Source organism: Amblyomma maculatum, chromosome 9 (genome assembly GCF_055883805.1).
Source record: "Amblyomma maculatum isolate TAMU_Amacu chromosome 9, ASM5588380v1, whole genome shotgun sequence".
Classification (NCBI taxonomy): Eukaryota; Metazoa; Arthropoda; class Arachnida; order Ixodida; family Ixodidae; genus Amblyomma; species Amblyomma maculatum.
In genome coordinates this window covers 49,931,264-49,952,804 of record NC_139352.1, presented here as the reverse complement: position 1 = coordinate 49,952,804, position 21,541 = coordinate 49,931,264, and the positions used below count along the sequence as shown (strand labels likewise).

The following is a 21,541-nucleotide window of genomic DNA, read 5'->3' as shown; positions in this document are numbered from 1 at the left end:
TCCCTCGCATTTCGCGGGATACACTGAATGCCAGGAAAGCGGACCATACATGCAAGAGATACTACTATCTCTAGTATGCAAAAGATACTAGAGATAAATACGCTACACACTGTGACAAATAACTGAATCGGCTGCTTCTGAACTAACTCTGCAATTCCGTGAAGTGTATATTTAGCACAAGACATGTATAAAATAAATTGAATAATTCATTTCAGCTACGTGGAACAGAAAAAAAAAAATACTCTCAGGAACACAATACGACGGCAAACGTTAAGTCATTGATTTCATCCAGCTGTACGCGCCTTTTCTTTCTTATTTTAGAAGCCTTCTCTTTAGAAGCTTGCATGTTATATCCATACCAGTCGAAATCAAGCAGTAGGAAAAAAGATACTGTCAGTGGGAACCGAAACTACGACATGCGACTTTCGCGCGCAGCTCTAATTACTGCTGTCCCACCCGCGTGCTGAGACTGCAGTCGTGATAAACATTTCGCCTCGTGCATCACGTGGCGCACGTGACTCACCTTTCGTGCAGAAAGTGGTCGTCTTCGTCTACCACCTCGCCGACTTCGAGCCTTTGCAGCATCTCCTCCGCGCTCATCCGACTCACGTTGCGTGGCTTCTTTCCCTGCCAAGCTAGGTCGCAGTGCACGATCTCGCCTCCATGCTTCGTCGTTCCCACCATGAAGTCTAGCGTCACCAGGTCCCCTCCCCCAAGCTCTCGGCGGAGGTTGCCCGAAACAGGTACGCCATTCCTGTAGAAGCAGGGAGCGGCAAAATTTACCGTCCGAGTCCGGTCCGGTTGTTCGACTAAGCAAGACGCGGAACTAGCCGTGACGTTTGCCACCACCGCAGGAACGTCCTGGTAGATGGATACTGACGGCTCATCTTTCGGTGCATGCGAAGGTAAAGAGGGAAATTCATCGTGACTCGCAAGGGCCGGAACCAATGTGAATTCATCGTCAGAAACGTTTCGCGAGATGCACGCTCCTGTGACGTCACCTTCAACCTCTTCACCGTCATTGAAATCCCTGTTGTTTCCATTGGTGTGTAGTCGTGGTTCCAGTTTCAGCTCGTGGAGTTCTATATCATCCGCGGCGTCTGAGTATTGGCCTGCAGCACGTAGTCGCGTTGCGGGTGCTTCTTCGGCTGCCACGGCTAGAGACCCTGGCTGGACTGTGTCCGAGTTCCAACTCAAAATTTCCACCCGCGTCACGCACCACTTGCCACGACCATATTGGCGCCCGTTCGAATCGGCGTCGAAGAGAACCACGCTGCCCTCTTGTAGTTCGTCCCGCAGGTCTTCGATGTCGGCCCCCAAACACTTCTCTATGACGCTCGCGTGCAGGTAAGCGGTTCCTAAACCATGCCTGACAATAGCGTGGTCAACAGAGACTTTTTCCACGCTACCGCGTCGCCCGACAAGCTTTTGTGACGCCGCCGCATCGCCGTCGTCCGTAAGACTAGAAGTGGTTGTAGTCGCCGACGGAACACCGTCCACGAAGCGCAGTTTCTGGACCAGCCACTTCGTTTTCGACCGCTCGTCTAGATTTCGCTCGGCGTCGAATCGGACCTTGAGTCCTAGCTCCATGACATCGGCTAGACTCACGACTCGCCGTCCCGCATAGGCTTCGAAGTCGCTCTTCTGGAAACTAGCTGTCACACCTGGGAACCTGGTTACTCTTGCGAAAGCGTGCGTATCTTTGAGCACGCATACGAAGCCGTCTTCATTGTCGAAGCGCTGAGGAAGCTTCGGAGCGTAACGCTGCGGAGTGTAGTTTTGGCGGCGGACGCTGGTGGCGTGGTACAGGGAAGTGTCAGGTCTTTGGGAAAAGTCTAGGATGACGCGGTCGCCAACTTTAAGGCCCGAAGAGGGAAGATCGGTGTGCAGATTGTCTTCGAACGACCGATTGTTGAAGTAGACTCGGCCATTGATTGAAAGTGAGTCGACTTCGATGAAACCGTACTGAGGCTTTATGCTGTGCACTCGTCCTTTCGCACCGTGGTGTTTTTCGCCAGACGAGTTCGCACTGCTGGTCATTTTGTCCAGTATATGAGGACGTTTGAACCCTGCGCTCCAGCCGTCGATGCAGGCGTTATCTGGACCTGAAACAAATATTTCTAAGTGTTAGGCAATCACATGTCGGCATTTTAGTAGCTATAATTTACTCCTTATATGTAATATCTTCATTGTGAGGTGCTATAGAGGCGTTTCGCCATATAGCAAATTCTGTTTGCTTTCAGACCGGTCAGTTCACTTGCCTTCAAGCTGTTGTTGTTGTTGTGGCTGTATAGCAAGAAGGAAAAGAAAATGCACGGGCCTGCTACTGGCTCTGTAGCTAAGTCACCTAGTAATTCTAGTAAAACCCAAAAGAAAATTACGACGGACTTTAGAGACAAAGTAGTGAAAGGCGAAAGCCTGAGTGCTGCATTCTGCTACGCAACTGTTCCAAGCATTGTCTACAGAAGGTCTAGAAACCTCTAAGCTTAGATCATTATTTAGTCATTAATTATTAATTAACTGCTCGCATTAGTCATTAAATACTCATATATACATTAATTCCTTAATTAGTAATTGATCATTGATTGGCATATATGTCCATATAAGGCACGCATTCGCGCATACTGTGGTGGTGCTCTGTGATTGGTCGAGACCTCCATGACGTCATCCCGTCTCGACTAATCAGAGTTGCCGCAAAAGAGGGTAACATTTTGTCCACGACAGTATGCGCCATTAAAGGCTTTTGCCTTAAAAGAATACAAGAGGTGGCAATTGTTCTCTACGGCCTCCTTACCACCGCGCGCTGCAGGTTATCGTGCACATCAAGCCAGTGAGTGTTGTTCGGAAACGGCACTATTTCTGAGCGCGGGCTCTGGGAAGTAGTAATGTCGCTGATTTGTGGACATTTGTTCGGAACTTCGAACGGAAACTCGCGGTGCAACTCAAATGGAACAACAGATTGTGTTCACAAACTGCTCGAAATTTCAAATAATTCAGTACCCATACTCTTCGTGACACGTGATTTCGCCAGCGGTAGAAAGCCGGCCCGTCGACCCAATGTCAGCAGCGGTGCCGCATGCCAACAGCGAGACAAATTATGGTTGCCCTTAATCTGCTGCGACAGTTTGCCAAAACACATGAAAAAAAAAAAAAAAATATATATATATATATATATATATATATATATATATATATATATATATATATATATATATATATATATATATATATATGTACCGGTAGATGTTGCTTACAAACCGCAAGCAAGCAAAGATCAGCGACGCCTTTGTTGGGAAAGAAATTGTATCCCAATTGGATTCTATCAGCTCAGGCGTCAGCACCGATATCTTAACAAGGCCAGCACACCCCAACAGCCTACGTCACTACAGCGAATAGACGATAAAGTGCCAGCAAATGAACCTGCGAGCGCAGATACGAGTTTAATCGCGGGCTGGCCCACTATCGCCCATCCGCAGTCGTGGCGTTCACCGCTGAGAGAGGAGGTGATGGAATGGCCTTGGTAGCTGCCCTTTGGTGACGGCTCAGACCAATAACGGGGCGAAGATCTATATCTTCCCCCCTGAGCACAATATATATGGGAGAACACCGATGGATTCGTAAGCCGGCGAAACAAATGGTAAAAGGGACGCGGTTGCCCGGAAAGCGTGACGTTTACACTAAAAAAACGCGGTCCCGAGGAGGCAGTAAAGTGTAGGCATAGAGGTGCCGCCACGAAATTGTTCTCGCGTTCTCTCTGTTTATCCCGGGAGTACGCATTCTCCGAAGAAACCGAGCTCAAGCTTCCATCGCGATATGTTGTAAATGTGCCCAGCGGTCTCAGCGCAAGTTCCGAATGACGTATGCGACAGCGACGACACACGGCTCACAGGTCGACGGGATTCGGGAACACGTACGTACTTCACTCGCTACGCGATAGTCTCGATTCCGGTGACTCTACCAAGTCATTTCGTTGACAAAGCCAGATTACATCCCTGAACAGAATTCTCACATATGAAACGTAATTGGGCGGCGATGTATTTTCATAGAATTGTAATACTTGCATGGCGGAGTTTCCGCCGTCTAAGGAGGCAAGCGGGAGAGCGGCCTTTAGAAACAAAAACACTGGGACACTGTAGAAAGAGAGAGGGAAATAGATCTTGGCAGTTGCTTGACGAACAGCTGGGTGGGGTCCTCGTTCATGAACTACACGAACCGAGCTGCTGCATGAACCTGTTCGATGAGAAGCTATAAGATCAAGAAGCCAGAGTGGTGCGATGCCCAAGAAGTGATAGCTGAGGACCATGGAGGTCCGGCGATCCTGTTACGAGTAAGCGGTCGCGTATCGCGGTGAGTAGGAAGACAATGCAGTGTCTTCTTTTCGGAGAAAGCCGAGCTCATATGCGCACAGAGTGTATGCTCTGTCTTCGTGGAAGCAGACATCGCGTTCAGGGCAAGAAGCGTCAATAACGGTCTGGGAAGTTAATGCCGAGCCTCAGAAGAAACAGCAAAGTTGCATCAAGTCGTCGCCTTAGCCCGTGACGGAACTGCGGGGCACGATATCGAGAAAGTAGAAACTAGTTTGAAAGTTACCCTGGACGTCCACTCTTAAGCATGTGAAGCTTATCAACCCAGTCGAAAAAAAAAAACTACAGAAAAGTTTCTGATGTTACGACAGAATTTCTGTGCGGTTTTTGACGGGAAACCTGTTGTGATAACAGAACATTCTGTAGTAACATCAGAAATTTCTGTAGTTACAACAAAAAAGTGCTGCAGAACTACAGACAACAGAAATATATTACAGAAAAACTACAGAGTCACAGAAAAGTACTACAGAACTACAGAAAAATCTGATGGTTACGACAGAACTAAAGGATATTTTGTCGCATTTTTGACACAGTTCTGTAGTTTTTTTAAACTGGGAATAGTAATAAAAGAAGAAGCGAATAATACAAGATCAAAACGCAGCTGAACAGACAGCGATGCACAGAAGAGACACACGCATAGGCAAGGGCGCGATGCCGCATTGACAACTAATTATTTATACCCGTGTACCTTTTACTAGGCGTTTTTCATCACGTGCGCAGACAACTCAACATTCCACTGTATTAAATGAAGAATATTGTCTTGAAAGAATGCCAGAGTGAACTACACCGTTATTTTTAACAACGCGGATGCCGTAAACCATTGAGGACGGGTTGCACACTCACCTGCTTTGGTCCATTACGATAACGCAGCCATACGTTGTGTATTCGACCGTGCGCCGAGCGAAGAGGCGAACATTACTCGCGTCAGCGGTACAACGCTAAGCATCGAAGGCAGGCTATTCATTTGATAACAGAGTTGGTACGGTCGGTGAGCCTGCAACGCTTTTTTGTTTTCATGAACGTCCTTTATCAGTGAGAGAGATAAGCCAAGTCAGACTGAAAGTGGTGGCGAGCGGTTTAGCGCGACTGAAGCACAGCCAGAGGCTGCAGAGCTAAACACTCACACAGAATTATGCACTAAACTACTAATTGCACTATTTTCTTAAAAAAAAAAAAAAAAAAAAAACTTAGCTGTGGTTTAGCTTGTGGTTAAACCTGTAGTTACGCGATAGCTACATCTGCATTGACTACGCTTGAAAGTAAAGACATGGCTTTCACACATACTAGTTTACTCTATGGTTTCAGCTTTATTTACGCCATAGGGGAATCGCACGCATGAGCAGCCTTTGCCTCTCGTCGTTGAGAATGTAGAAGATTTTTAGTGGTATATGACATCGTCTCTACGTCGAACCCCGGGGCACATAGCCGTCACAACGTTCGAACAAACCTTCTGTAATAACAAAGCGCTGCTGTCGTTCGCCTTTACTAACTACCGAGTTATCTGCCTTCCTTTTTCTTCTTCTTCTTTTCCTTTTCTTTTTTTTCTCCTGCTCCTCCTCCTCCTCACGGACATGGACGGCGAATTGGCAAGAGTGGCCAATGTAGCTCTCGCTACAAAACAAGATTAGATATCAATTGCCTCGCCTTGTTGATCACGTAAAGTGGTTTGCCAAAAGCACTGAGCGGTGCCTTCTGTTTATAACAGTATTTGCATTGGCAGCAAGGCTAAGATCGATTATAGCACAGCTTTCCAGGCCTTTTAACGAACGAAGCAGTTTTTTATCGCTACCACTTCGTTGTCTGCACGTGCTCCTGAGAATGTATGCAAAGTTAACTCGCTTGTTTCGAAAGGTTCCATATGCGACATTTTTATCTTGCACATTTGCTTCTCGGTCCTTTCAAATTAGTAGGATGCTTGCCACTTTAGCTAGACCGTCGTTGCCTTATTCTTTACGTGCGGCCAGCGCGAAGTCTTGTCCCGTTGGGGTAAGCTTCTTGTTTCTCTGTAAGAGCTTGGAGCTGAGACTGAGCTTTCAGCATGCAAACAACTGTTGCACCGTGGCGCATCGTGACAGCCAGGATTCTAGCGTGTGTCATACATCCTTTCCCGCTAGACTTTCACAAGGAGCTCTTGTCGACAAGCGTTGTATCCTTTACGTATGCACTTTGGTAGCTGATGTGTATTGCTCTGTACTGGCTGTGTCGTACATTTTGATGGCAGGCTTTCATCATCATCATCATCATCATCATCATTTATTTACCCTTAAGGGCCCTGTTGTTAGGGCATTACATAAGGGGGGGAACAACCGTGACATAATACATTGCCATTCTATTTGTGCGGCTGGTGTAATAAAGCACACTTATATACGAGCCATACTCGCTGGACACTGCAATGCAAATTGTACGCCCCGCCGGGGTGGTGCAGTGGTAAGACGCCCGACTACTGTGCCGGAGTACCCGGGTTCGAACCCGACCGCGGCGGATGCGTTTCGATGGAGGCGAAACGAAGAGGCGTCCGTGTGCTGTGCGATGTCAGTGCACGTTAAAGATCCCCAGGTGGTCGAAATTTCCGGAGTCCTCCACTACGGCGTCTCTCATAGCCTGAGTTGCTTTGGGACGTTAAACCCCACAAACCAACCAACCAAATTGTGCGGTAACGCCGGTGCTTTATAGGTTATGCCTTGCTGTACTCTGCGCCGAAGCATCTGAGCAAAAATATTTGTCGAGGCACTATAGGTAGCCCTAACAGTCGAAAGCCCTTGTGAGACTCTTTGTACTCATTTCCCGCGTTTGTACAATACACTAATTACGTCCGTTAAGTATGTAACTCATTCTTGTGATATCCCACGCTGATTAGCCTTTTTGTAGGATATGTGACGTCACCATGCAAGTTTTTTTTTTTCGTTTTACCAATACTGACCCCAATTATAGGTACTTCGGTGGTCTTGAATATAAATTACGCTTAATAAGATCCTTTTATCTGATTCAACACAAATCTGGTATTTTGTACTCATTTTGTGAGATCTCACACTGCCTCGACGTCTTTCCGCCGAATGTGACGTCATCATCCATGTTTCTTCGTTTCTTTTTCGGACCAAAATTAAGGCCCGTTGGTGATCTTAGGTATTAATTACTCTTAATTACACGTTCTTAATCTAACTCGGCACGAATCCGGAATTTCTAAGCAAATTTTGACATTTTTTGAGCTATTTCGTCGTCCGAGCTGTTTTCTCATCACCTCACTATATCGACGTCCGACGCTATTCCAACGCAAATTTGACATCTGGGTTCTAATTAATTCTGCAGTCATCAAAATTGCCTCCTAGGTTAATTTTTTTTCCTCCTCCATCTCGTCACAGATTTTTTCCTCCCTATTCGGTCAAAAGCTAGTAGGGATGGACACCTCGCGCGGGCGCACTCTTTTGGCTGACACCCATTAGCCAAGCTTAAAAAAAAATTCTAATAATAACTATGGTGAGCCCGTGCCTTTGGAAAAGCTGCTGTTATGCACCCTTCCTGTGGCGTCTTTGTCAGCTAGATTTTTTTTAATTTCCAACGACGCGCAAACGGCAGGTTTCGGCAGAGTGCGTAAAAAAATGCACTTCATTCTCGCCTCATTCGCACCACAACATACGTAGGTGTGACGTCATTCAACGTCATAAAACTGAGTGCCCCCCCCCCCCCACACACACACACACACCCAGGAACTTTAGGGAACCCATAAGCCGCCATGCTTTGAAGGTATAAGCGTATATGGAGTCTGCGCTGCCAGTCTATATCTACCATGGATAAACTGCCAAGAGTCATTGCCACTGCTCATGCTGCTTCTCTTTATATCTAAACCGGCAAACATGGAAGGTTCGCCAAGGCAATGGCTCTTCGGCAGCATTCCACATTTACGCACGCTTATTATCTAATCGACGAGAACTTCCGTTCCTCAGTGCAGTCCGAGTTAAACGCGAGCGTATCGTCCGCTGTAGGCTCGATAACGCAATAATTCATATGAAAAAGCACAGAATAAAAAAAAACGACGAACTTTGTTCTGTTACGGGGAAGGAACGAGGTTGATCAAGGCAAAACATGCAAGCAGCATGCCGCGTCGAAAAGAGAATTAGATATGGCCTTATCTGCTCGTGTGTTTGAGGTCGTGCGTTGCTAAAGCAGCAAGTTTGCACGCGGGCCTAAACACTAATTTCCTTTTAAGTGTAGAACAATGCTTTTTTTTTTTGCTCATTTAGCGCTTGCATGCGTGCATTGAGTTCCCGATAAAATGAATATATTCGAAACTCTGCATAACGCTTCGTGTCCAACACTGTACAATATAGACAAAGATGGTCGTCCGATCCGGGTCCACGGTGGCATTTTCACCTCTGCGTTTCGTTCTACGTTGTGGTACGGAATTATCGATGCTTTGTCGCAGGTGAACGACTTCTGCCTAATCGGACTGAATATTCACAATCAATTCCGAAATCGTAACCCTGTGCAGTTCTGTGTACAAAGACGCCCCGATCGAAGCATGAATAACACCAGATCGCTCTGGAAATTAAACGCCTCTTCGGTTAGGCCCGTCATGTTGGAAGGCCGCTGCTTATTCATTACTGGCTTTTCTGAAAGGTGCGAATCCTTATGTGCAGCATTTAATGCAGTGCTATACAGGCATTTTGTAGTTTTCCCTGAACCGACTCCGCACATTCACATTCGTCTTTTGTCAACCGCTTGAGTGATGAAACTCTGCATTTCTCTACAGCCGGCTGTGGTCGCGTGATTTCAGCAGATTGAAATCATGACTCGAGAAACAAGAATTTGCTGCGTTTGATGTAACCTGCAATTCCGTAAACACACTCTGATACCTAGAATTCCAATACCATTCTCACACGCCTCCTGGAGGAGAGGGGGGGGGGGGGGTCGAGTCCTGTCGCTATTAACCACATGGTATTGTCAAGCAGTTTTCACAGAGCTTCTTTATATAAAAGCCAGTGCTATGACTGGTAGAGCACAATAAGGCAAGCAAAACCGTTTCAGACCTGTGGGGCTGAAATGGTTAGTAGTGTTATAGGCTAGTTCGAAGCGCTGGTACTGATTTGCACGGACTAACCTATAATAGTACTAACCGTTTCAGACCTATATGCGGCTGAAACGTCGAGGCTAACGAAAATGGTTTTACTTAAGTTGCGGACAACGCAGATGGCTACGGAACGAAAATTCGTAGGGATAACGTTACGAGATAGGAAGCGTGCAGAGTGGGTCAGAGAAATAACTCGTGTTAATGACATTCTAACGAAAACCAAGAAGATGAAATGGGCATGGGCAGGGCATGTAGTGGGAAGAGAGCATAACCGATGGTCGCTTATGGTAACAAACTGGATTACAAGGGAAGGAAAGCGTAGCAGGGGGCGCCGGAAAGTAAGGTCGGTGGATGAGGTTAAGAAGTTCGCAAGGGTCAAGTGGATGCGGCTAGCACAGGACCGGGTTAATTGGAGGAATATGGGAGAGCCCTTCGCCCTGCAGTGGGTATCGTCAGGCTGATGATGATGATGATGATGATGATGATGATGATGATGATGAATATGGACAGTGATGAGAGCAAGCTCCCTATATTGCTCCACCGAGATTACTCATTTTCTGCATTTCGAGTGCGGCCTAGTTGAGGAACGCTATTAAAATGTATAAACGACTAAGTGATGATCTTTGTTATTCTGTGTTCTCATGATTTACGCCGCAAAGCTGTTCAGCCAATGCACCTTAACCCGTTTTCCGTGTTGTGTACGTGAATGGCTGTGAAGAAAACTGTGCACACAGTTCCCAGTAGAAAGCCAAACACAGTTTCTTTCAGCCGACTGAACGCTGATTTCTAGTATGCGAACAGTTGTTTTGGAAGTTAACACCAAGTGTCGTTTTGGAAATTTTGCATCACCTACAGGGCCCCCTTATCAAAGCTAGATAACAAGCATGCTAGATTCCATTCAACATAGATCCGCTCGTTTAATTACACTTAACTACAATAACCAATGAAACAGAACAGAGATAAAATATGACATTTGCCTCGAGGTATTTAGACATTCCTCGTTCCATTCATCTTTTATGCTTATTTCATTTTTTGTCAATCCCATCAGGGATCGGAACAGGGAGAGCATTCAAAAGTAGCAATGGTAATTAATCGAAGTACATAAAAAATATGACACGAGATTATGCATAAGAAGATACGTATAGCAATTAAACAAGAATGAGGAGCATGTGACAAGATTTTGGCGGACAAATAATACCGCAAGCGAAAACACAAACGGAAGGAATAACTTCGTAATGATATAAGAACTTAATAATTACTGAGATATAAGTAGTTGACTTTCCACACTCGTGCTGAAGGAATTTAATGATGGATTACTAACAATGAATGTGTCGCGTATAGCATGAAGAAAGTATGAATGTTTGAAAGTGTCAGTACGGAATGAAAACTCGTTTAGAGTGTGTATGTGATTATTACGTGTTGGTCGCCGTTTGTGATTTTGATATGAATCGCGAAGTGTCGACTTTTAATTGATTGTGTATGAGTTGGTACATGGTTTTAAGGCGCGCTAGTTATAATATTACAGCACCAAGCCATCCCCATCACCCCTGGAAACATCACGCATTTTTTACGTCGCCTACATGACCAGCACATCATTAAACGTATACATGGAAGAGCTCTAGCTTTTAATTCGTCCGCTCTTCGACGTGTCATCGTTATTTGGAACGATTTTCCTGCCATTATCGCGTGCATCAGCAACCATCAATTATTCCATGACCAGCTACGCGAACATCTCGTTAAGTTATATCTCAACGTCCTTCTATTTTTGTCCCATAGTATCGCAGCGTATATTAATTTCTTCGTTGTTATTGCATTTTGTTTTTATTTTATTATTTTATTTTATTTTGATATACTGTCAACCCCAATGGGGTTTCTACAGAAGTGGACATGAACTGCATGACATGGACATAATTGCTGATGTGGCAGATTCAATATGGAAAACCTTCATAGAATAACACAAAGAACACCAAAAAGTCAGTTATACAATAGAAAACATATATCACCGGAGCTTTGACACAAATTCAGACAGCTTCATGACAACAAAGTAGGCTCGGCAAGCTCTAAGAACTTTCGGACTGTAGGTTGCCGAGGCGTCAGGTGCATTCCAATCGCGCACTGTTTGCGGAATAAAAGAAAAGTAAAATGTGTTGTTGCTACAGAAAAATTCCTCAAGAAAGAGAGGATGTTTATGACGTGTTATTCTGGACTGGCTTTTTTTCACGAAGTGTTCGGGGTTAATCTTGTATGAATTGTGTAGCAGTAGGTATAAGAATTTCAGGCGATGCAGTCTTGACCGATTATTGGTTTCTTGTGCGCTTTACTTTTTCAACAACTCACATTACTATTATGGTCTTGTTTTATTTAGATATGTATTTGCCATAAGGCACTCATGCCACAACTAAGTACTTTCACTCATGCCATAACTAAGTACTTTGCATCTATGTATAATTTTTGCCATTAAGGCATTAAGCAATCTACAATAGTTTCTGATCATTTTTTCCATGCATGCCATGTAATAACTCTTTCTCTTGTATATGTCATTTTGTCCCCCTTACTCAATGCCCGTCTCGGCGCTTTAAGGAATCTTAAATAAATAAATAAATAAATAAATAAATAAATAAATAAATAAATAAATAAATAAATAAATAAATAAATAAATAAATAAACCACTAGACGCGCCAAATTGCCCCGTATTATTTTAGTCATAATATAGCGTGTGAGGTGACGAGCTTGTATAGTTTCAAAAATCGTTTTATTTCAACTTCTCAATGCATAAAAGCTGGCTTATATCAGCATGCTTTTTTTTTTTCTTAAGTCTTCCTTCAAAATTTGTTGTCACGGACGGCTCGCTGTATATATAATTTTGGTCAGGAATCGAAGTGTCTGTATTACCTAGGCAGAACTGTACACCTCCCAATTTTTCCATTCTGAGGTATCTCCAAGAGACACGTTGATAGCAGTAATCTCAGTCTACCTAGAACACACAATATATACGGACGTTGGGGTAGATTTGTATATTCGTCACCAATGACGCATGTTTTCAAATTACTTTGTTTTTAGACTGCAGGCAAAACCACCTGTAAGCCCGTTTCTCTGCCCCATCGTGGCAGTCATCATCTCGCCCCTTGTAACTTTCACATCTTCATGCATACATAATGCGCGACCTCATTGTCATTACCACTGACGACATCTTCATTAACACTGTATCACGCGGCTACACTTGACGGCCGACTTGCTGGAAGACATTTTCAATAGTTACACTCCGGCATGCACCGATGCTGGAGCCCTGTCAAGGCCAGCGTTTGGCTGCAGGCTATGGGGTTGCACACGTGAAACTGGAGTTTCAACTGGTTTGCAAAACCTCATCGCGCCAAATGTGAAACCCTTATCAGTGCGTTTTGGTAGTAATTATTTAGTCATTATTAATAAAAATTTAATTGATTAGTTAATTGGTAATTGATCATTGTTTGGCATATGGCCATATAAGGCACGCATTCGCGCATACTGTGGTGGTGCTGTGTGATTGGTGGAGACCTCCGTGGACGTCTTCCCGTCTCGACCAATCAGAGCCGCCGCAAAAGCGTGACACTTTTGCTGACGACAACGATGAGGCAGTAAAGACTTCCGCCTTGATAAGATCATAAATACAGCGAACGCCTAGGGCCACATACGTGTATATAACCTCGTTCGTGTAACGCGCTGCCGTCACGCTCAGTTCCCACGATTTGGCGCCCATCACGAGACCGGTAACGCGATGCTCCCTCTGTACTCCTTCTCCTTCTCTTCTCTGCCGGCGCCCTCTGCACTCCTCCTCTCCGCAAGGCGCGACGACATTTTTGTTTTGCGCTGCTTGCTGTGGACAATTTCTCAAGACGCCGCTCGTAGGCCATAAGGTTTTCGCTGTAATGGTCTAGAGCTGGTCATACTGTGGTGAGTGAGGTAATGGGTTCGAATCCGTGTGCTGGGCCGCTATGTAGGAGGCCTGGAGTTCAACGAAACTCAGGATTTCCACTAGCTCTGGCGAAGTCTACGGATGAATGAACTAACGGTATAAAGACGACGTTTAACACTCGACACGCTATTCAGCTTCACTGGATTATCTAGAGTCACTCTGTGGGTTACCATCACTTGGTGGGATTCGCTGCATGGGCTTCGTGGGAAGTCGACAAAGCACAGCTCACGTAATCACACTTTCCGTGTCTTTTTTATTTGTTTACCGTACCACCGAGTATACTACTACCACACTGTACATGGTGGCAGGGCGTCCACAGACAGCTTGACTAGGCTATAGACACCCAGCCGCTAACTTTAGCAGCAAGAACAGTTGGCCAGTTACGGATTACAATATATGTTCCGCTTCCCGCAAAAAATACGGTACATGCACGCTATATTTACACAAGTAAAATCACACATATAACTTAGAATAGAGTTACTTTGCTTCATAGATGCAGTGGAGTGTCACTCACTAGGAAATATCCGAAAAGTAGGAAATATTCTACATTTATAAGAGTAAGTTGAGGAAGAAATGTTCCTAGCGCGTTTTTAACGTACATTATGATACTCATTCTTTAAATACGTTGCATTTTGCTCTATGCCGCGAGGGAACGCTAGGGAATCTGTCATGGTGTATCCAAATTTCTAATATTACTTCATCAAAGTTAAAAAAAAAAAACTGCTTTTTATGACACAAAGATGCTCCTTCCAATTTAAACTTCTAAATTACAACACATACATGAGGCCTAAACTTGAGTAGGCTTCGATCATATGGTACTTTGACGGAAAAAATGATACCATCTTGACTTCAACAGATAAAAAAAAAGATGCGGTTAGATTAATCTTTGGTAAAAATAAATTAATAGATTCTCCCGCTAACCTCGTGATTGCTAACAACTTTCTGCCCCTAGAATCACCCCCCCCCCCCCCATTTACTTTTCCCATATAAAATAAAATGGTAACCAACTAAATTTCAGCCCCCCGCCATGCGTCTGAAAATCTCTGCACTAGACGAACAGCAAATATTTGAAAAACGAAACCTTTTATGCACGTTTTTTATCCACGTACAGTTTCGGATTGGAATATGCCTTCCAGAAAGCTTGGTTACATCGTCAAACTTTCCATTTCTATTTGGATGATGATAGAATGATTGATATCCATGTGCCTGAATTTTTTTTTTGATTCTTTTTATTTTTGTACTTTGGCTACTGAATTCATGCCATTACATTACATCTCTTGTCAGTTTTCCGGGTGAAGTCATTATTTTATACTCTTGTTTGTATGCTTATCTATGTAATGCCACTCCTGCTAGGACCAAAATAGTGGGCCACAGTACATTCCAATATTAAATAGAGCACGCCAACAAAATATACAAAACATCCAGCACCGGCTAACAAATATTAGCTACAAACGCGCCTACGTAAAACTGAGGACACAAGTGCTCACGAGTAAGGAGTGGTCCTTTTTCTTCTTCTCTCTACGGAGTGGTTGTTCTTCTGTTCTTTCTTCCAACGAAGTACTGAGCCAGTAGGAAGAGACCTGTAGCGAAGACAGGGGACTCCGCTTTTGTACGACAAAAGCGGAATAAACATTCTATCATTCATTCATTCATTCATTCATTCATTCATTCATTCATTCATTCATTCATTCATTCATTCATTCATTCATTCATTCATTCATTCAACACTGGTAAATAGGTTTTATATATACAGAAGACTATTTACAATGAGTATATATATGAACTACTTGCTTATAATTCACTGATTAGACCGAAACTTGAATATGCATGCGTTGTTTGGGACCCGTTCACTAAACACAATATCACCCGTTTAGAAAAGGTACAAAGAAAAGCGGTGAGGTTTATTTACTCTAAATTTTCTCCGTATGACTCACCCTCTGAATTAATGCACGTTAATGGTATTGAATGTCTTGAACAACGAAGAAAAAATTTACGCTTGCAATTTCGTTCCGCGCTTTGGAATCGAGACCTAGCTACTAACCCTTCACCATATCTGTCGCTTTTATCGTCGAGGCATACGCGCCACCATCATCCTAACTCGCGGACGCCGTAATTCGCACGAACTGATTTATTCAAGTTTTCATTTTTTCCTCGCACAGTAACCGACTGGAATGATTCATTATTGCCTTTCTCCACACTTTGGTGTTTATTACCTTTGTTATTGTGACTGGCCACAGCTAGGTTTTCTAGGAGACGCCTGCTTCTGGGAAAGAGAGCAATGGTTAGTCTTGACCGCCTAGTAAAGAGCAGAGACATTAGTCTGCCAACCAAGATCCGTATAACTCGTGCTATGGTCTTTCCAGTTGTGATGTATGGATGCGAGAGTTGGACTGTGAAAAAGGCTGACCGCCGAAGAATTGACGCGTTTGAATTGTGGTGCTGGCGAAGACTCTTGAGAGTTCCTTGGACTGCCAGAAGATCAAATCAGTCGATATTGTCGACCATAAACCCTGACTGCTCATTGGAGGGTCAAATTCTAAAGTTAAAGCTAAGCTACTTTGGTCATCTGATGAGAAGAGAGGAGTCGCTGGAGAAAGATTTGATGTTGGGAAAGGTTGAGGGTCGCCGGAGAAGGGGTAGGCAGCGAACGCGATGGCTAGATGGCATCCTCGAGGCACTGCAGATGAAGTTATGTGATGTTAGGAAGATAGTGAGAGACCGGAAAGCGTGGCGTGTCATGGTCCATAGGGTCACGAAGAGTCGGACACGACTGAACGACTGAACTGAACTGAACCTTTGTTATTATTGTTTTGTTGCCATGTTACCACCCTGCTTGGACCTGTACAAGGTTCGCAGCATTGAATAAAGAAAGAATTAGAAAGAAAGCATGATATCTCACCGGCCGCCTCGTGAACGCACTCCATGGCTACTCGAGAGCACGATCCGCGTGTCTGGCTCCGGTCGAGACCAAAATCCCTATCTTTGTCGCGATGGCTCAGAGCATCGCGCGAACAAAAAAAAAAAAAGTTTAATTGTTCCCAAGCCGCGAGCAGGAGGAGTCTCGTCAAACCAGCCAGGTTCACAACATGTGTTTTTGCTCTCTCCCTAAAAGCCCCGGCCTCGGCGCAGTACACAGCTTGTAAACGCGGCGACGAGTGCCCACCCGCAACAGGAACCGCGACCCCCCCCCCCCCCCCTTCCCCCCTTCCCTGTCTCCTTCCCCGAGACAGGCAAGGTGCCGCTACACGTTTCTAGATGAGGCTAGCAAATGGGCGCGCTGACACCGGGCATTGCTCGTACCGCGCCACGTCGCAGGCCACCGGCCCTGTCGAAGAACGGATGCCAATTCGCTATCTGTGTCACAAGCTGACTCACCTATTATACAGCGGAAGATGCGGGAGCTTATGGCTGGAATATAGAGCGAAATTCACGGGACTCCGTCGCTCCTCTGGACAAGATTCGACAAGCCGATGGGGCAGTGACCGCCTGTCCTTGACGCGGCTGCTGCGTAGTCGGCCGAGGGTATAAAATAACCGACAGCAGAACGCCCTCACCAGTGCGTTTGGGAAGATTCAAACTTCCGGCCACTCCGCGGTGCTCCGAAAGCGTATTGTGTTCTTCGGGCCCGCGATCGACGCATCGTCCTCTGCACCTGCACGGCCGCCGCTACCGAGCAACACAGCCTTCGACGCCTCAGCAAACAAGAAAGACGTGAGAATTTCGGACTGTTGTTCAATCGAACATTATTTTCGCTTTGTTAACTTTTGACCTGACTTAGTAGTATTTTACGCTGTGTTCTTATGTAACTTTTGCTCATACTTATAATATCTGAAATACCTGCTTTATTATCTTTATAGTCTTCATATTTTTATCACAGTGTTTTGTTCATTGTCGGGTTATTTTTTTTTTCTCTTATCATTTATTTCTTCGTCTTTATCAATATCTTGTCGTGGCGTTGTATTCTCTTTCATTGTACTCTATTATTATCAGTGTAATTTTGGTCTGCTATTTATAAACCTTTAATTGTTTGTAAAAGAAAGTGACCTATTTGTACTTATTCCTCAATCACACACCGACACACGTGCTTCACGGGTTGACCGGCCTAACTTTTAAATGTGTTCACAACCCTCATAGAGGAACGACGAGTAATCGTAAAGAGGATCCCGCACCTCTTGTGACCGTAAAGGCGGGGGTTTGTGACATAATTGGCGTCCGCGAACAGGACTGGTCAACCAAGTGTCGGTGAGGGAGAGAGGAGTAGGTGCAATTTTTTTAGTGTTGTATCCTAGCACTGCATAACGCTTTCCACCTAACATGGCTGATGCAGAGTTAGAACGGCTTGTTGAGTATGGCCGAACTTTTGGCTTTGAGGGTCAAGAGCTGCTCAAATGGGTAGATCAGGAGCGAGCTCGTCGCAGAGAAGAACGCAATGAGGAACGTACGCGGCGGAAAGAGGAGGCAGAACTAGAATCTAAACTCCGGATGGCGGAGATGGAGAAAGAAAAGGAGTTACGGATGGCGGAGATGGAAAAAGAAAAGGAGTTACTGATACTCCGACGAGACCTACCTAATAATCCGGCAACTGACGCTAACAGCACCGGAGAGACAAGGTCAGAAACGGGGGAGAGTCAAGCTGCTCGGCCCGAACGCATAAGCCCGCACAAGCTGATGCCGGTTTTTAATGAGGGCAGGGACGACCTTGACGCTTACCTCATGCGTTTCGAGCGCGTCGCTGAGAGTCAGAATTGGCCTCGCGACCAGTGGGCTACAGCCCTTAGTCTATGTTTAAGCGGCGAAGCGCTCAGCGTTTTTAGTCGCATGTCTGCGTCCGAGTGCTTGGACTACAACAAGCTCCGGCAGGCACTCATGATTCGCTTCCGTATGACAGAGGAAGGGTTCAGAGAAAAATTCAGGTCTGCTAGTCCCCGGAACGAGGAAACGTGTTCACAGTTCGTGACGCGTCTTCAGAACTTCCTAGACAGATGGATAGAGCTGTCGGACACAAAGAAAGAGTACGCAGATCTCTTTGACCTGATTCTAAAGGAACAGTTCCTTTCTAACTGCGCCACTCCGCTACAAATGTTTTTGAAAGAAAAGAAGGACACATCCTTCTCTGAAACAGTAGCAAGGGCAGAAAAGTATGTGGAGGCCCATGGCTGGTCAAACTTCGGAAAGCGAAGCACCCCGAAGAATAAGGCAGAAAACGCCGTCTCCAAGACGACCGAGAGAAGGGAAAATTTGCTTCAATCATCGGATGCGAAGAGCAGCGATGAAAAGAAATGTTTTATTTGTTCACGCACGGGACACCGCCCCGAAAATTGCTGGGCCGCCCCATCCGACGGATCGGGACCGCCCAAGAAATGCCACAAATGCGGAAAACCAGGTCATCCAAGCTGGAGATGCTGGGCAAATGGGGCCCCGAAACAGAGAGAAGAAAATCGGGAGTCCGCTGCAGTATGTGTTGAGAACGGATACCTCGAACTTAAGGATGGAGGGAAGATCCCCGTCATCAACGTTGGGTTCACCAGTAAAGAATGCGCCGTCAGGGAATGCTTACCTGTCGTAGCCGGCATGATCGGAGGCCAGACAGTCCGAGTCCTGAGAGACACAGGCTGCAACACGGTGGTGGTAAGAAAGGACTTAGTACGGAAAGAAGATATCACCGATACGAAGTCTCCAGTTTACCTACTTGACCGCTCAGTCCTAATGCTCCCAGAAGCTTGGGTCGATGTCGACACCCCGTACTTTCAGGGACGACTTCTCGCTAAGTGTATGGAGAATCCCTTGTACGATTTGGTGCTGGGAAATGTGGAAGGTGCTAGGCCAGCAGACGACCCCGATCCGAACTGGCACAAGACAACAGAAAGCGAGACTACGAAGTCCACTGCAGTAAAAGTTGAAGAGCTAGCGCCTGACACCGAGAGCCCCGCACCCATTTCGGATGCCGTTGAAGCTTGTCCGGTAGTGACTAGAGCGCAGACGTGCAAGGATAAAACGCTGAAAAAGCTTAAAGTCCTGCAAGGCCTCCCTAGTGTATGCCGCGAAGAGTTGGTTCAAGAGCAAGAGAATGACGCGACCCTACGCTCGTGTTTCGATCGCGTAGGCCCGCCGCAAGCGAAGAAAGGAAAGGGTAGCCACCAGTTTTTCATTGCTAACGGCGTCCTTCAAAGGAAAGACGACACCATTGTTGCAGCTGTCGGTGCAGTAATATCGGCAGAAGAAGACACAGACGCTGGAGAGATTGAGCTTCCTAAGCCCTCCCAGACACAGTCTATCGGGGATGTACACATTTCCGAGAGATTGAGCCACGTACAGCAGAATGAAGCCAAGAAACTTCTGCAACAGTACGAAGGTATATTTTCGGACCTTCCGGGAAAGACCACGCTAATCAAGTGCCAACTGAAGTTACAGAGCGACCGGCCGATAAATGTAAAACAATATCCGCTACCGTACGCTTTGAGACAGGCAATTGCATCAGAAGTGGACGACTTGCTCCGATTAGACATCATTGAGCCATCGGAGTCGCCCTACAATTCCCCTGTGATCGCCGTACGCAAGCCCGACGGGACGCATCGGCTATGCATTGACTTTCGGAAGTTAAACGAAGTCATCGCAGACGACGCCGAGCCCTTACCACGTGCGGACGACCTTATCGCCTCGGTAGGCCGCAAGAAATTCTTTTCCAAGCTGGACTTATCCAAGGGATATTGGCAAGTACCGTTGTCACCCGATTCAAAGGCGATGACTGCTTTCACGGTTGGCACGGGGCGCTTTCAATTCCGATATATGCCCTTCGGTATCAAGACGGCGCCAGCCATTTTTACGAAGCTGATGCGGAACATCTTGGCCGATATTCCCGACGTGGCGTACTACTTCGACGATGTTCTCATTGCCAGTGCGACATGGGAACAGCATCTCCAAACATTGTACGAGGTCTTTGCTCGAATTGAAGCGGCTGGTCTCACCATCAAACCGCTGAAATGCGAGATTGGAATGGAAACCGTCGCATTCCTGGGCCACCAAATTGCGTCCGGAGAATTGTCACCCCTCACCAAGACCCTACAGAAGATACAAGAAGCTTCACGGCCGACAACAAAGAAGCAGGTCCGATCCTTCTTAGGACTCACGGGTTACTACCGTGATTTCATCCCAAACTATGCTGACCTAACCTGTCCTCTGTCAGATCTAACACGGAAAGGTCAACCTTCAGTCGTGAGCTGGGGCCCCGAGCAAGAACGGGCTTTCAAGAACTTGCGGGAAAAACTGGCTGAGGCACCAATTCTGAAATTGCCAGACTTTGACCGGGAATTCGTCCTGCGAACAGATGCTTCTGATAGAGGTGTTGGAGCCGTTCTGCTTCAATCGCATGACGGAATCCTGCACCCAGTTTCCTATGCGAGCCGCAAGTTGCTCCCTCGAGAGGTAGCCTATTCAACCACTGAGAAAGAGGCTTTAGCGCTCGTTTGGGGAATCGAGAAATTTCAAGTCTTCCTCTACGGGAGAAGGTTTCTCGTTCAGACGGATCACCAGCCTTTGAAGTTCATAAAAGAAACAAAATCTGCAAACAGCCGCGTTCTTCGCTGGAGTATTAAGCTTCAGGAATACAACTTCCGAGTCGAGTATATTAAAGGCAGCGAGAACGTGGGAGCAGATTACATGAGCCGGCTGGAATAGTTGTTAAGCTTGCACTACTGCATAGCTGCATTGTGTTGATTGTGTAATGAAAATCGTACACGATGTGCCTGTATATATGTGCACTTGATTGTTATCAGTGATCCGTGACTTGTGACATGTGCGCAAGACGTGACTGAAGAACTACAGTGTTGTGGTGTGTGCGGGTTCAGATCAGTGCGTATATGGTGCGCGTCATGAACGGTAGTGAGTGACGAACGATCTTCAGTGCACTGAACGGACCCAATCTACTGCACCCCTCTATAGGGGCGTAATAACATCGTTCTCGGCGCTTGTGGAGTTCTAGAATATTCCGAGGCAATATTCTTCAGTGGGGGGCAGTGTCACAAGCTGACTCACCTATTATACAGCGGAAGATGCGGGAGCTTATGGCTGGAATATAGAGCGAAATTCACGGGACTCCGTCGCTCCTCTGGACAAGATTCGACAAGCCGATGGGGCAGTGACCGCCTGTCCTTGACGCGGCTG

General features: G+C 45.9%; 1 protein-coding gene across 4 annotated transcripts in view; it reads right to left on the bottom strand.

Annotated features, from left to right (window-relative positions):
- Nucleotides 1–21,541, bottom strand: part of LOC146179028 (uncharacterized) — a 42,658-nt gene that overhangs the window by 8,445 nt on the left and 12,672 nt on the right. The window contains exons 2-3 of one of the 4 annotated variants that reach the window (XM_084578740.1): nucleotides 14,869–14,985; nucleotides 524–2,105 (exon numbers count right to left, since the gene is read on the bottom strand). In XM_084578740.1, coding sequence (XP_084434866.1) covers nucleotides 524–2,040 — 1,517 coding nt within the window. In that variant the 5' untranslated portion in view covers nucleotides 2,041–2,105; nucleotides 14,869–14,985. Of the gene's footprint in view, nucleotides 1–523; nucleotides 2,106–5,207; nucleotides 5,333–14,868; nucleotides 14,986–21,541 lie in introns of those variants that run through there. The other 3 variants (XM_084578739.1, XM_084578741.1, XM_084578738.1) reach the window with 3 other exon arrangements.